General features: G+C 40.7%; 1 protein-coding gene across 1 annotated transcript; it reads right to left on the bottom strand.

The window, feature by feature from the left end:
- Positions 1–829: 829 nt before the first annotated feature.
- LOC130602343 (protein NYNRIN-like) lies at positions 830–10,403 on the bottom strand. Its single transcript, XM_057415135.1, has 4 exons — positions 10,382–10,403; positions 6,432–6,555; positions 5,553–5,839; positions 830–4,101 (listed from the first exon to the last, which is right to left on the bottom strand). The coding sequence occupies exons 1-4, from the start codon at positions 10,401–10,403 to the stop codon at positions 830–832; spliced, it is 3,705 nt and encodes a 1,234-aa protein (XP_057271118.1).
- Between the last annotated feature and the right edge of the window lie 6,541 nt (positions 10,404–16,944).

The following is a 16,944-nucleotide window of genomic DNA, read 5'->3' as shown; positions in this document are numbered from 1 at the left end:
GGGGTCAGAGTCACAATCTAAAATTTTGGTACAATTCCACCAAGGAACATTTTTGATAGCATCTCGACTAACTCTGTTCATGGACAACAAATTATCAATGTTTATGTTTTCTGTCATATTTTGCTTTCCTGTCCATTTAAGGCACCAAGATGTGTTTCCAATATATTGAAATTTCTGTAAAATGCTCATTGACCAAGCCGCCTCCCAGTTTTTGTTTTCACATTCCCATACTGTTTCTTGTTTGTTTACTTTGGTTTCTTTGTCATAAACACACTTCCCGACTCCTTTTTCATAAGAGGTAAATTCCGAATTCAGTTTCTTTTCACATAATGACTTTGTTATGGAGGTTCCCAGAATACCTTCCTTTTGATATTCTGTCACTGTTATATTTTTCGTTACCTCTTTTTCCTGGCAAGTGATTGTTCCGTTAATTTCTGAAAGTGAAAGCGTTATTATTCCCCATTCATTCGGTTCTCCAGCCGCTTTGGGTATCGGCAAACATGCTGTTATTCTACTTGTGTTTTTCATTTTTGCGAAATCCTTAATCAGACCTATCATTAAATTTTCTTCAGGATCTCGGTGATATGTTTGAATTATCTGTGTGGGATTCACTGATCTTTTAGATCTTTTTCCTATAACTTCAGTCCTATAGAATCGTTTACCTTTAAAAGTGTTGGTCCCTTCAGGATGGTTTTTGTGAACTTGCAGATCAGAATGGCATCCTGTTTTTGTTAAATCATTTTTCTGAAAATCTCCTAGAACAGGACTGAATGTCAATTGTGTTAATGACCAGATGACAATCAAAATTTTGTAATGAAACTCAGACATCTTATTTACATTTCAGCTTCAGTTTTGTAGGGCCTAGCATCTGTGTTTCCCAGACTCTTGGAACTCTTTTTACCCGCGTATAATGTATCCAAGAATCCACCCCTTCTACCTTTACTGCAGTGAACGTTGTTAACAGTACTTGATGAGGTCCGTCCCACTTCTCTTTCAATGGTTCCTCATTCCAATTTCGGATGTATACTTGATCTCCTGGCTGAATGTCATGCACTGGATTTTCCAAGGACAATGGCCTGTTCCACACCAGGGTGCTTCTCAGTCTGGTTAGGGTTTTACCTAGAGATAGCACATAATTGTAAACATCCTGATTCCCTTTAATGTGGGTATTGGGATTAGGTTCTGGTGCCTCATATGGTTTCCCATAGAGGATTTCATAGGGGCTTACTGACATTCCACTTCTAGGTTTTATTCTGATTCGCAACAAGGCAATGGGCAGTGCTTGTGGCCATTTTATTTTGGCCTCTTGGCATATTTTACTGATTTGTCTTTTTATTGTCTGATTCATCTTTTCTACCTGCCCACTAGATTGGGGTCTCCAGGGAGTATGTAGATTCCATGATATTCCTAACAGTTTACTTATCTCCTGTACTATTGTTGCGATAAAGTGTGGACCTCTGTCTGATGATATTCCTAAAGGAACACCGAATCGTGGAATAATTTCTCTGAGCAACCACTTTACTGTCTCTTTTGCCTGATTGGTGCGACAGGGAAGGGCCTCTGGCCATCCAGAAAAGGTGTCAACCCCTACTAATAAGTATTTGTACCCTTGCGTCTTTGGTAATTCCACAAAATCAATTTGCCAATAATCTCCTGGTTCCATCCCTATTCTGATCCTTCCCATTTCAACCTGTCTCCTTACTATTGGGTTATTTTTCAAACAAATTTCACATTTTGACCCTATTGATTTTGCCATGGTTAACATCTGTGTGGAAATTATTCCTCGCTTTAAATAAGTCACCAATGCTTCCGCACCCCAATGACATTTTTGATGTTCGTTCTGTAGGATTTTCCGCATTATAGCTGGCGGCACTATTATTTGCCCGGTTACTGTTATATACCATCCTTCAGAATTCTTTTGAGCCCTTAGAAGTCCTGCCAATTTCTCATCTTCCTTTGAATAGTTTGGGTCTTGTGAGAGATAGGTATGGAGTGGGCTTACCTTGAGAGGTATCAGTGCCATTACATTCCATACCTTCCGGGCCACTTGTCGAGCTGTCCGGTCTGCCAATGTATTTCCTTCAGATATCTTTGAAGTTCCTCCTTGATGTGCTTTACAATGCATGATGGCCACCTGTTTAGGCTTTTGCACAGCAATTATTAATTCCAGAATTTCTTTTTGATATTTTATGTTAGTCCCTTGAGAAGATAGAAGCCCTCGTTCTTTCCATAATGCTCCATGTATATGTACTACACCGAACGCGTATTTTGAATCTGTCCAGATATTTACCTTTTTGTCATTACTCAGTTCCAGTGCTCTCATAAGAGCTATGAGTTCAGCCCGTTGTGCTGATGTTCCGGGAGGTAGCGCTTTTGCTTCAATTATCTTTTGCTGTGTTGTTACAGCATATCCTGCATACCGTGTTCCATTTTCCACAAAGCTGCTACCATCTGTGAAGAGTTCCCAGTCAGGCTCTTCGAGAGGTTCATCCTTTAAATCTGTTCTACTTGCATATGTATGCTCGATGACCTCTATACAGTTGTGTTCAAGCGTCCCTTCTTCTAGGTCCGTTCCTAGAAAGGCTGCTGGATTTAACAGGTTAGTAGTCTTTAAGCTTACATCATCTTGTTCTGTTAAGATCGCTTGATATTTCATCATCCTGCTAGGGGATAACCAGTACCCCCCTTTTTGTTCCAAGACGGTTGTCACCATATGTGGCACAAACACTTCCATGTGTTTTCCCAAAGTCAGTTTTCTGGCTTCCTGTATTAGAACAATAGTCGCTGCTACTGCTCTCAAGCATACAGGCCATCCCGCACTTACTGGGTCCAGCTGTTTTGAGAAATATCCTACTGGTCTCTTCCAGCTCCCAAGTTTCTGAGTTAACACTCCCAGCGCTAATCTCTGTCTCTCATGGACGAATAACTGAAAGTCCTTTGTCAGATCTGGGAGTCCCAAAGCCGGAGATTTCATTAATGCCTCTTTCAGTTTCTTAAAGGCCTCTTTCTGTGGTTTATCCCAAACAAGAACAGGTGATTTTTGGGCCTCATACAGGGGTTTGGCTATGAGTCCATAGTCCATTATCCATAATCTGCACCACCCTGCCATACCCAGAAATGTTCTTAACTCATGTAAGTTCCGTGGTTCTGGAATGGCACAAATTGCCTCTATGCGATTTATTCCCAGCTTTCGCTGTCCTTGTGAAATTTCACATCCTAAATACAACACAGTTGTGCATGCAATTTGCGCCTTTTCTTTTGAGACCTTATACCCATTCAGGCCTAGTTGGTTTAAGATTTCAATGGTTACCTTTATACACAATGACTCCTGCTCTGTTGCAATAAAGATATCATCAACGTATTGCAATAGGAGATATTGTGACCTTGGTACCTGTATTTTTCCTCGAGTGGTCCATGTTTCCAGTTCTTTGGCCAGCTGGTTTCCGAAGAGAGTTGGACTGTTCTTAAATCCCTGTGGGAGTCTGGTCCATGTTAATTGGGTCTTTCGTCCATTCTGTGGGTTTTCCCATTCAAATGCAAACAATTTCCTGCTATTTTTGTCAAGAGGAATGCAGAAAAAGGCGTCTTTTAAATCAATCACTGTAAACCATTTATACTTTTCCTTCACAGATGTTAACAATGTGTAAGGGTTTGCAACCACTGGGTGGATATCTTTTGTTATTTCATTTATAGCCCTCAGATCCTGGACTAACCTGTACTCACCATTAGGCTTCTTCACTGGAAAAATTGGGGTGTTATATTCTGATTCACATTCTTCTAAAATTTGGTATTTTAAAAATTTCTCAATGGTTTTTATAATTCCATATCTTGCTTCTAATTTCAGGGGATATTGTTTAACTCTTACTGGCCTAGCTCCATCCTTTAATTCCACTATTACTGGCTGAGCAGTTTTTGATTTTCCTGGAATTTCTGTTTCCCAAACTGTCGGTATTACAGCTTGTTCTACCTCCTCGGGGATTCGAGCAATAGGTTTATCTTTTAAAACCAAAATTTGTCCTGCTTTAGATTCCGGAATCTGCATTATTAATTCACCATCTTCAAAAATAATTGTTGCATCCAATTTAGCTAACAGATCTCTTCCTAAAAGAGGAACAGGACATTCAGGCATATACAGAAATTCATGTGTCAACTCTTTCCCCCCAAATCGCAAATCTAGGGGTTGTAGGAACGGCCGTGTTTCCTCCTTCCCTGTGGCCCCTACGATTGTGGTTGTCTTTTTCCCTAACCTTCCATGTAAGTCATTTAAGACGGAATAGGTAGCCCCTGTGTCCACTAAAAATTTTACTTCTTCTTCTCCCAATTGTATTTTCACAAGGGGCTCCTTAACTCTTGCTTCGGTTAGTCAGCTTTGATTATTATATTCCCCCAGCACCATTGCCTGAGCTACTTCCGATCCCACAAAAGGGTTCCTTGGAGACATAATTCTTCCCCTTAACGGACATTCATTTTTCCAGTGTCCCTCCTGTTTGCAGTTTGCACACTGATTATATCCTATTCTTTCCACATTTACTCCTGTACTCGGGTTATAGAATCCTCCTCTTCCTCCCCGCACATCCTCGTCCCTGTTCTCTCCCCTGCCACTGCCAATTTTTGCTGTTGCCTCTCTCTCTTTTTCTCTACCTCTAGTGTTAGTGAAACTGCCCCTGTTCTCTCCCCTGGACCACTGCCAATAGATTTTGCTGTTGCCTCCGGGAACTCTCTTTTTCTCTATTGTTATACACCTTCCAAGCTACTTGTCCTAGCAATCTGTCTAAGTTTCCTCCCTGGCAGAGCATGAGCCTCACAGAGTCTTGGTCTCCCTCCAGCTTCTGCAATTTCTTCCTAATGTCATCCTGAGACTGTCACAAAAAGATCAAAGCTAATTGTACCTTAGCCTGTTCAGTTTCCACATCCAGATCTGTATATTTCTTTGCTGTCTCTTTAAGTCTTTCCAGGAAAGCAGATGGTGATTCTGTCTTTTCCTGCCTTACATTATATAGTTTTGACCAATTTATTGTTTTAGGCATAGCATTCTGCACTCCAACAATCACCCAATCTTGATATCTGCGCAAATTCCTCATTCCCCTTGCCGTGTTATAATCCCACATTGGATCCTCTGTAGGAAAATTTTGATCTACATTTCCTTCAACCAATCCCTGTCATATATCCTCCCGGACCCTTTCTCTTGCAGCCCGCAACACCATTTCCTTTTCTGTTGAATCCATAAGGGTGTCTAAAAGCATCTGAATATCATCCCAGTCTGGATTCTGGGTTTTAATGATCATTTTCATTACACGGGCTACCCTATCAGGATTCTCTCTGTATGTTCCCTGCTGATTGTTTCCAGATAACCAAATCCCCAGGAGAAAAGGGCACTTTAACATACACAGGTCCTTCTGTTCCAACTCCCTGTCTTAAAGGCGCAAGCACTGCACTAGGTGCCTGGGACGCCCGAGTCTGTACTTTCTTTTTCCCTTCTCCCCTCTGACGAGTTTGGTGTGAAACTGGAGTAGCAGGAATCTCTGTCTCTCTGCAATCACAATCACTCTCACTCTCAAGACCATTATCACTATCATTCTCCTCCCCCCTTTCTTCCTTTGCTACTAGCGGTGCAAGCGGAGCCACTGCCAAATCAAGATTTTCATCATCTTTCTGGTGCTGCAAACTATTTTCTACAGCAAAACATCCAACACACTTCTTCTCAGTAACACATCCTTTACATTGTTCATTTGCATTTGCTTTAACAACTAAAATCCCACAAGACTTCTGCCATTCCTTATTATTCCTCAAAGTAAAGAAAAGGTCTACATACGGCACTTCATCCCATTTTTCTTCCCTTCTACAAAACAACATTAGCTGCAAAATAGTATTATATTCCAGAGTCCCATTTTCAGGCCACTTTTCCTGATCCCCTAGTTGATACTGTGTCCACCAAACGTTACAATATTCAATCAATTTGTTTTTCCGCATACTTTGTCCAAATCCCCCTTCCTTCCAATGGCTTAGCAAACAGCCTAGTGGAGAGGACTTGGGAATCGGCGACATCTTGTGAGTACAAAGGAGTTTCCTTTTGTACCACAAATCCTAAGGAAAACTTGTTTCCTGTATAACACTAAGTTACAACACTTGATCTACACCGATGCTGTTCCTGCAGCATAAATACCAATACCGAACCACGTTTGCCGAACCTGCAGAGCTTTCGCTACTGTCTAACGGACGATGCCTAGGCTTTTACCCCGAGAGCTCTCTAGCCCCAACCAAGCGCAGCTTTCGCCACGTCTAACAGGCAGGCTTTACTACTAGCCCAGCCACACACACAGCTTTTTGCTGCGTGTAACAGGCAGGCTTTTTACCAGACCTTTACCAAAGGTCAATACCATACATTTACCAAAAGTCGGTACCGTAACCTAGATCAAAAGCACCTTTCTTACCGTATCAGAGGTCCGTCGTGAGCAGCGGAGGTCGGTCGCGGTCGATGGCTCCCCGAGAACTCTCGGTGCCGGCTGGAGCAGGATCGAAGCGCGATCCGCCTCAGCAATGCCCGCGAGGTCCCACCTGGGGTGCCAAAATGTTAGCGTCGAGACAAACACATAACCACCGGGATGGTTATATGAGGTGCTTTATTGAGGCGCCGGGAACCAGGGGTACGCACCCAAATCTGGTTCCGATTCCCGTCACATCGCGTTCATAATTTATACACTAAAAATTTCGTAACTAATACATATTCAACACAGATTACATCATTGGCTAATACATATGCATCAAAGATTGCTACATCAGTTTATTACGACATCAGCCTCTTCTGCGCCTGCGTCGCCCCCTCTGGTGGTCGTCCTGATGAAGTAAGGAGTCTTCCTCAGATGAAGTAGAAGTCTTCCTCAGGACCTTTTCCTTACTTGGATATATCCCAATCCTTGTGTGGACGCTAGCATTTTCTTATCAGCTTCTGGTATGCTCTTCTGGCTACCTTATGCATAGGTTCCATTTGGGTATAGTCTCCAGTACATACCTTTCTAAATCCACCCATACACATATCATTGCAACACTGATTACAGAACAACCGTGATACAAAATTGCAAAGTTACAACATTTTTAATATACAAAACCTCACTACTGATTTATAAATTTCTCGAACATAATCATTTCTACTATTTTATATAATTATTCTATTGTAAAAACTTCACCCTCTCAGGGGGGGGGGGGGGGCTGCCCAATTAGAAAAAAACAATATCCCCTAAAATTGCAGGAAAGCGAATGAAAAAATTATTGATAAATTTTAAAATATAAATTCTTAATTGAATGTGAATTGGAATATAGTATTCCTATCTTGCCAGTAAAGAAAAGTTGCAGATTGGTTCAAGATCTCAGGAATCAACAAATTTTTAGAGGATATTCAGTAATAGCTAATCCATATACCTTATTGACTAAATTGAATCAGAAATGGTTTGCTGTCTTGGATTTAAAGGATTCTTGCTTACCATTGGCCAAAGAAAACCAAAATTTATTTGCTTCTGAATGGGAACATCCTGACACAGTAAAGAAAACCCAATGAACTTGGACAGTATTACCTAAGGGGTTTAAAACAGTCCAATGATTTTTCGAAATCAGTTGGCCCTGGAACTAGAATCATGGAAACCACCCACTCAGACGGGGACTCTTACAATATGTGGATGAACTATTAATTGCCACAGAAACAAAGGAAGAATGTGTCCAGTGAATGGTGGGATTATTGCATTTTCTGGGACTGAATGGTTATTTGGTAACCAGAAAAAAGGCCCAAGTAATCCAAACCTGAGTTTCGTACCTAGGATATGAAATAACAGGACAGAGAAAACTTGGAACTGCTATTTGGAAGCCATTTGTCAAACTCCACGACTGTCGACCATCAAGGAGGTCCAGACGTTCCTGGGAATGACTGGATGAGGCAGACTTTGGATGCATGATTATGGTGTTCTGGTAAGACCCCTATATGAACTGTTAAAAGAAACCCCTCTCTTTTTGGAATGGACTGATTCAGCAGAGGAGGGCTTTAGAAATTTAAAAGCAGAGCTAATGAGAGCTGCAGCTCTGAGTTCTGGATGTGACTAAATCCTTTTGGCTATATTCCTATGAAGAACAGGGAATAGCTTTGGTGGTCCTTACTCAGAAACTAGGACCCTGTAAAAGGGCAGTGGTGCATTTTTCAAAACAACTGAATGAAGTGAGCAAAGGATGGCCCGGATAATTAAGGGCTGTGGCAGCAGTTGTCATGAATATTGAAGAGGCCCGCATATTTACCTTGGGACAAAAATTACTTTACTAGTGTCCCATGTTGTATCAGCATTCCTGGAACAGAAAGAAGCCCACTGGTTGTCTCCTTCATGATTTTTTAAAATACCAGGCCACCCTTGTGCAACATGACGATATAGAAATTGTGGTCACTGATGTGGCCAATCCAGCATCCTTTTGCAGGAACAACCAACAGGCTATTAACACACAACTGCTTGGCCACTATATGAACCTGTATATTCAAGTCAACCAGATTTGAAAGAAACATCTGGAACGTGCCCTGGAATTGGCTAAAGACAAAAAGATAAATATTTGGACTGATTCTAAATATGCATTTGGTGTGGCCCATGCACATGGTGCCATCTGGAAAGAACAAGGACCATTGAACACACAGGAGAAACAGATTAAACATGCTACAGAAATTCTATGACTACTGAAAGCTGTTCAGCTACCTGAGGAAGTAGCTATTATGTACTGTCGAGGGCATCAACAAGGTGAAATTTGAGTGAGTCTGAAGCCAAGAAATTGAACAATCTAAACTCATTCCCTTAATCCCTGATGGCAAACTAACAATTGAGAAATATAAACCTAGATATTCAAAGGAGGATAGAAAATTGATTGGAGATCTCAAAGGAGAGGAAAACAAAGAAGATTGGGTTCAGATACCTGATGGGTGAATTGTAATCCCCTATAACCAACTCTGGAAGCCAGTTCAGGACAAAAATAACAAAACTCATTGGGGTAGCAACTCTTCGTATAAATACTTAGATGAAGAAATTGCAGGAAAGAATCTATATAACAGTTCAACTAGTGACAATGTCAGCTCTGTCTCAAGAATAATCCTGAAAGTGAAAATAGAAATCAAATTGGTACAACTGGGGAGGAAGTTATCTGGGACAACACTGGCAAATAAATTTTTCTGAATTACTGAGACCAATATTTGTCGGTGTTAATGAATACTTTTTCAGGGTGGCCAGAAGCATTCCCTTGTAGAATAAATAATGCAAGACAAGTAATTGGAACACTGTTAAACAGTCTAACACCTTGTTTTGGAGTACCAGAGGCAATTTCTTGGCTCCCCTTTAGTGCAAAATAGTTACAAGAAATTAGCAAAAATTAGAAATTGATTGGCAACTACATGTTCCTTACAGGAAGGCCAGTGGGCAAATAGAAAAGATGATCAAACAACAGATTAGTAAAATATGTCAAGATATTGATACCAAGCTTTACCACTGGCTCTACTGAGAATTTGATCTAAACCTTGGTCGAAAGAAGAGGCTATTCCATGTAAAATTCTATATGAAAGATCACATCAGTCCCAGTTTAAAGGAGAAAGTCTTCTGGAAGTGGGAGAAGGTTATCTCCTAGGGTTTCTGATCAATCTGGGAAAACAGTTAGAAGAAATAAGAGAATACTGGGGACAAGAGCGAGAGGCATGGATTATCCAACTCACCCTTTTAGATCCAGAGACTGGGTTTATGTTAAGAATTTTTCAGGAGATACTCTACAGGAGAAGTGGAGCGGACTGTACCAGATAATATTGACCACCTTTACAGCAGTGAAGATAAAGGAACAACCTTTCTTCAAAAATGAAGAAAGCATGAGAACCTGAGAAGACATGGTGGATTGAACCTTCAGGACCTTCACATATGAAATTGTATCAGTCGTAATTTGGATTTATGTGATAACTGACATACTAGCTTGGGACTAATACTTACTTGAAATTAATGCAGAATGTTACTAAAGTTGTTAATTGTAGTGATGGTTGGGTGTGTGCACAGTTGCCTAAATCAGGAGAAGATCAGGGCCTTCCGTTAATTGGCATTCCAATTTCCAACACTATCTCATGGACAAATTTAAGATTTGGAATAGTTAATCCTAATTGAAGTAAAGAATATTATACCTGTGTACAAAGATGTATTACACCAGGAACCAGAGTATGAGGTTTGTTTAAATGCCGCAGGTGTAAGTCACTATTCAAATTGCAATCACACTATTAATATAGATGGTATTGTGGTTCAGTGGTGGCCCGTTCCTGAAGGGAAAGGGTGGCATTGGTTATGTGGAGAAAATGCTTATAAGACCCTACCCCCAACTGGAAGGGGGCATGCACCTTGGGTGCTGTGATACCCCATCTCGGAACCTGGGTTAGAAGTTTTGCTAATTTCATAGTTTTGTGAGATGGCTAATTCTATTTTTGGGAGTAAGTAAATTAGAGAAGACAATCATAAAATATCTCAGAAACCATAGAGGAAATAGAAACTAAAACCATTGATATAATCCAAGTGAAACAAGAAGCATTGAAAGTTGTTGTTCCTGAAACAGATCTGGAGGAAATTTGGAAACAAACTAAGATATTTCAAGGATGATACCTCCTGGGGGTTTGAAGAAAAAGTTAACCTCATGGTTACTTAATCTCTCCTGGTTAAGGCAACTGGTTATTAATATTAATTTTTTCAGTATTGATTACTTGTCGTGTAACAAAAATTTTCTTTCTGGAATTGTAAACGAACTATGATAAATTATGAAGATTGGAAAAAGAAATGAAATTTAAACAAATAGAAACAGGAAACTATTTCAAAAAGACTCTAGATGGTAATGGTAGTATATAAAATGTTGCAAAAGAATTTGCAAAAGGACAGAAAAAGGGCGGATTTGAAACAAGGAGGCACAAAAGTACAAAATGTAATCAGTTCTAAGTAATGTTAAGTTTGATGGCTAAGTAATGGAAAATAACTGCGGTGCTTGAAGGTAGATGACATGGTTTCAGGACCTCGGGGCCTCAGTACAAAAGGTGTGAGAAAAGCAGAATAGAAGGACAGGACCTGGGGATGGGGAGTATCTGTGACTAACAGATGTCCAGGGTGGGCACAGATAAACAGATAAGTAAAAGGACAGGATGATTGCTATGCTTGAGGTGTTAATAAACCCATTAAACTGGTGTAAGCATCTACTAGGGAGTATCCCGGACTAGCAGATGTCCAGGATGAGAGCAGTTAAACTAACTGATAAGTAGAAGGCCAGGATGATTGCTATGTCTGTAATGTTAATTAAGCTTGTTGGGAAAAGTAAACGACCCTTAAAGACCACCACATTTTGTATGCATGCCGGAAACCTTTTGGAAAATGATGTAACCATATAAGGATGACCTGTATAGCAATTCAGGGACACACCTTAGGAGGAGCTATCCCCCGTGTCTCCCGGAGGCACAATAAAGAATACCTGCTTGTCAACTTGAAACTCTGTTGGCAAGTTTGTTCCTGGATTTTTCTTCGAATCAGTACAGATCTGGTGTCCTCAACATAAAAAGGACATGGAACTGTTGGAACAAGTGCAGAGAAGGGCCACGACGATGATCAGGGGACTGGAGCACCTCCCATATGAAGACAGGCTGAGGAAGTTGGGGCTGTTCTGCCTGGAGAAGAAAAGGCTGCGTGGAGACCTCACGGCAGCCTTCCAGTATCTGAAGGGGACTTATTAGGGCTGCTGGGGAGGGACTCTTCATTAGGGACTGTATTGATGGGACAACGGGTAATGGGTTAAAACTTAAGCAGGGGAAGTTTAGATTGGATATAAGGAAGAAGTTTTTTACTGTAAGAGTGGTGAGGCAGTGGAATGGGCTGCCCACGGAGGTTGTGAATGCTCTGTCCCTGGTGGTGTTCAAGTCCAGGTTGGACAAAGCCTTGGGTGAGATGGTTTAGTGTGAGGTGTCCCTGCCCATGGCAGTGGGGGTTGGAACTTGATGATCTGAAGGTCCTTTCCAACCCTAACTATACTATGATTCTATGATTCTGTATTTGGACAATATTGCTGTTTGGGGGAGATCAAATTTTACTAAGTGAGAAAGAAGATGAGGGATATTGGTGGCCAGGAGTATTTTTAGCCATCAGTAACCACCGCTCACCCTGGTCCCTAACTCGAAGAGCAACTTATTGGGCTGGAGGATTTAACCCTTTGGAAAGGGGAGATCCCCTCTCCATCACAGGGACAGTCTACCAGTTGGTAGAAGATGTAGAGAAAGTGGTATGTCTACAAATGATGCATGATCAGGAACTTACTTAAACAGGACTCCCCAATGATACCATTAGATCCCGAATGTATGACTCCCCTCATTTGGGGTCCTCCCAGCTCCCTGAAAGCTGTGGGCATACAATTGCAGGGAAAGAAATAAGCAACAACCCAAAGTGAAAGGGCCTTTGATGTCTTGGGAGGATTGTTATCACCTGATTGAAAGACAGAGAAGAAAGTATGGACATGTGGGGAAGTTGCCCAGGAGTTGATTAATTATGGGAGAAACTATGGTCCCATCAATATTTCTGGTAAAATTTATACTAAGGGACTGAAGCGAACAGAGGCGAAACCGCCTCTTCATCAGACTAATGGGAAATGCCAGACACCCCCTACTTGCCCAGGAGTTAGAAATATTCCCAATAAAAGGCAAGGGTTGTGGACATTGGGGTGGCAAAAGGGTGTTCCTAAGGACTTAATGCATGGACTACCCACTGATAAATTGGAAAAGCTGATGTTAGAGTGGCCTGAAATAATCCCCATAGGCCCTAAAATATGGAAAAATGTGAAGGCCCCAGTGCCCCCGCCACTAACTAGCTCCACCCCTTGATTGTGAGCAGAGCGATGGAGGATGGATATATATTTGACAGCTCCCTGAAAATAATTAAGATGAATTACTTGTTTTGTGGGACCTATCTGGTGCCACATTTTTCACTTGCTTTGTATATTTTGTAGGACCTCATAGAGAACTCAACTCATAATACTATTGCCATTTGTCCCACAGAATTTCACAGGATTTTACAATTTTGTTAGATGGTTTCTCCCTTGGTTGGGGGTGAGTGAATTAGAAAAGATGATTGTAAATATGTCTGCAGTAATTAAAAACTTAAAAACTTTGAAAATGTGAATTATGAGCTCACTCCTCTGATCAAGATAACAGGGTTTTATTGAGGGACAAAGCCAATAAAATAAAAGCAACAGCACTAGGCATGTGACCGTAGCCAGAGGTGCATTGATTAGCTTTGTAACAGGTTTATATACATTCACTACTGCATTAGTCATATACATATTCATAATTCCTGCATTGATTCAGAGAAAACTCCAGGAACAAACTCGCCAACAGAGTTTCAAGTTGACACACAAGTATTCTTTATTGAGGCGCTGGGAGACATGGGGGATAGCTCCTCCTAATGTGTGTCCCCGTATTGCTATACAGGCCATCCTTATATATAAGGCTACACATGAATGACATTATTTTCCAGAAAGTTTCCCACATGCATACAAAAAATGTGATGGTGGTCTTTAAGGGTCATTTTTTTCTCCCGGTAATCTTCCTAACTTCTGGCAGTCTTTGAAACACCAGCTTAATTAACACCACAAACATAGCAATCATCCTGTCCTTCTACTCATCAGTTAGTTTACCTGTGCCCATCCTGGACATCTGCTAGTCCCAGATACTCCCCATCCCCAGGTCCTGTCCTTCTATTCTGCTTTTCTCACACCTTTTGTACTAAGGTCCTAAGGACCTAAAACTATGTCAACTACCTTCAAGCACTGCAGTTACTTTCCATTACAAAGCCATCATACTTAATGTTACTTAGAACTGACTATATTGTGCTTTTGTGCCTCCTTGTCTCAGCATATAGGCGGGGAATATCATAACTAGCTCCAGGAGCTTATTATTGTAAGTCTCCTCCTCTTGGCATCTGTGCACTACTCTCCAGTGAGTGTGGGCAGGGGTCTTCAAGATGAAGTAAGCAGTCATCCTCACGGTGTACTTTTCACCTTTGGCACAGTTGGATGCCCCAGTAATCACACAACTAGCTGAAACCAGCCATATCTGTAATTTTTCTGATAGCTGGCAAAGATTTAGAACAGTGTGACCTTTGTGCAAAATTTATTGCAAGCAAAACAGGACAGGCAGACAAGGAGTATCCAAAGCTAGCAGATGTTTGGGAGGCACTGTCTCTAAACTAACTGATAAGTAGAATGATGGTGTGAAGTAATTCACTCCTGTTTAGTGAGTTTAGTCTGTTACCTCACCAGACTTACAACATAACCATTGTTCTTTTTCTTCCACCTAAGTTAAGCTAAAAGTACTTTAGAAGGATGGTGTAAAATAATTCACCCATGTTTAGTGGAGCCACTAAATTCTGTTATCTCACCACAGACTTACAACACAAACATTGTTCTTTACCTTTGACATAAGTTAAGCTAAAAGTACTTTAACCCTATGTTTTCCAGGCACTGGCTTTCCTCATATCAAGCCCCCTCCCCTTTTCTTTTACCTTTACAAATTTTTTTGCTATGTGACTCTATTTTGCTCAAGAGTTCTGGTCATTTTCAACTTCTTGTCTTATCGTGTGTCTTTAGGGAACTTTGCAAACTCATACAGTTATATCCACATAGCAGCACCTGTGATTTGTGAAAGCCAATACATTCCTGCATTTATCACAAAAGTGAAATTATAGATCCTATACAGGCATTACTGTATATATTGAGGGATCCAGCATTGAGGAATCCAGCCAGGTGACACTGCAAAACCGTCTGGCCCTTGACTTACTATTAGCTTCCCCAAGGAGGTGTCTGTACAACCATAAATGAAAGCTGCTGCACATACTTGGATCAGAGCAGCAAAATGTCTACAGATTTGGCTGAAATTTGTGAACAAAAGAATCTTGCACCAAGTCACTAGAGATGATGCCTCATGGGTTTGGAAGAGTTATGGTACAAACCTACCTCAGGGTACCAAATTGGACATGGTTAAAGAACTTGTTTGTAATCATTGTAATAATTATTATTTGTGTTTGTACCCTAGCAGGCATGATTCAATGTTACTGTTCACAATGGTGTTTCAGAATTAAATATGGGAAAATATGAGATGAGGCTTAAAGGACATAAGTGTATCATGTAAGCCTCAAAAGGGGGAATTGTAAGCTGAAATCTAAGTTGTAAATTAAAACCACTGTGTTAACTGTAAGATGTAAATTGGGACCAGTCAGTTTAGGGCAAGATGGGGCTGGTTCTTCAAGGTAGGGAGCTGAATCAGAACAAACCGACCTAAACTGTGGACATGGTTGTGAAGTAATTCACAAAAGTCTTTGTACATGAGCAAGCACCGAGGTTAATTAGTGGACACAGTGAGGAAGACTACTGATGACTACTAGAGACCCCTCGACCACCACACAGCAAGGAAGCCCATGTGTGATTAAAATATGCATATTATCACTCTAGGAAATATAGTGAATATTTGTAAACAAATTGGTGGCCCCAGGTGGCTCAGTCACTCGTGAGGCTTTGATAAAGCATTTTAACAAATTATAAAGCATTACAGAACCTGGAACCCTAACAAGTTGGTCAGCTTCAAGCACCAAGTTGATGCTTGAGAACCTATTTATAACTTAAATTGCATTATTCAGTTATGAATGAAACAGCCTGTGCCCTTGATCTGTTAAGTAAGCAAATCAGATTAATATGTCCACAGAAACCATTCATTGTAGAAATAGTTTAAACCACTGCTCTTTTAAATTTTTGCACTACCTCTTTTCTAAAACCACCTGGGTCCAGAACAATCAGAAGACCCAAGGAGAGATTTTTGTCAAATGAGATACAACAATGACTTTTGAATGATCTTTCCTAATTGATAGTTCAAACTTCCTTTGTCATCTTTATTCATAAAATGCCTTTATTGCCAAACTTGAACAAGACTTCCATGTTCTGTGGATGCTCCTGAAGAGCCTAGCTACCAGTTAATGTAAAGCCGTGTGGTCTGCATGTCATCATCTTGCTAACAGACATGGAGTAGGACTCCTTTTCAAGTCTAGTGTAGCCAAACCCTTGGTTTGGTTGCAGTTTCATTTCTCCTGTGATATCTCAGAGGCTCTTTCTAGCATATGTGCTTTCCAGCATATGCTGATTTGTTGCCATGGTAACAAGTATCCATCTTCTTGATTGTTCTGTTGTCATTTTGACTTCTATTTTCTTATGCCTTGCCCATTGAAGTCATATTCATTCCCCCTAACAACACAGAACTAATCTATTCAGCATCTGGCGTTGGCTCCCAGTACCTATAAGCTCAACTCTTGCTTTCTTATTTGTGTCACAGGATCCAGCTTGGGATGTTGGTCAGAAAGAGGAGTCAGTAAGCCCTGCCAACAGGGTTTTGGTCTGAATTAGCAGTTCTCTGATAATTTGTTCAGACATTATTAGATATAGGTGTATACTGGACATTTATTCTCCAAATATATTTTGTGAAATATTGTTTCTTTTTCACCTTTCAGAGACCATGGGTTCAGGCCTTGATTCTACTATAAGAAGCTCCCTTGAACCTTTCCTGTGTCTTAGTCCTTGGCCACAGGGTGGGCACAAGAGCACTCTGCTGTACTGGAGGGATAAGATGCTGGGATAACAGAGACTGCAAAAGAAGCATAAGTAAGAAGCTTGCTACATAACATAACATAGGGCATTCCTAAATCCTAAAACATGACTTTTGTGTAGATCTAATTATAGAGATGAAAATACTTCTTTGGCAAAGCAAAAATATCCAAGATTCCTGTGAAAGGATGATAGAACTAATTTGGCAAAATTGCTAAATCGTTTTCAGTTGTGAATGTAGACCTGCACAACTTGTGAAAAAGAACCGTAACATGGTGTATTAATGATTCTGGA

The sequence above is a fragment of the Pezoporus wallicus genome, unplaced genomic scaffold, assembly GCF_028554395.1.
Source record: "Pezoporus wallicus isolate ANWC-B61680 ecotype Strahan unplaced genomic scaffold, APGP_CSIRO_Pwel_v1 contig_4161, whole genome shotgun sequence".
NCBI lineage: Eukaryota > Metazoa > Chordata > Aves > Psittaciformes > Psittacidae > Pezoporus > Pezoporus wallicus.
The sequence above is the reverse complement of the archived record's forward strand: the minus strand, read 5'-3'. Positions and strand labels throughout refer to the sequence as shown.

Bases quoted from the DNA above. Each gene is read 5' to 3' on its own strand.
- LOC130602343 (XM_057415135.1), bottom strand. From the start codon at position 10,403: ATGGGGTATCACAGCACCCAAG. The intron at 6,556-10,381 runs GTGCATGCCCCC...TTGGCACCCCAG, and splicing joins GGGGTATCACAGCACCCAAG to GTGGGACCTCGCGGGCATTG. The intron at 5,840-6,431 runs GTAAGAAAGGTG...GTTGTTTTGTAG, and splicing joins CACGACGGACCTCTGATACG to AAGGGAAGAAAAATGGGATG.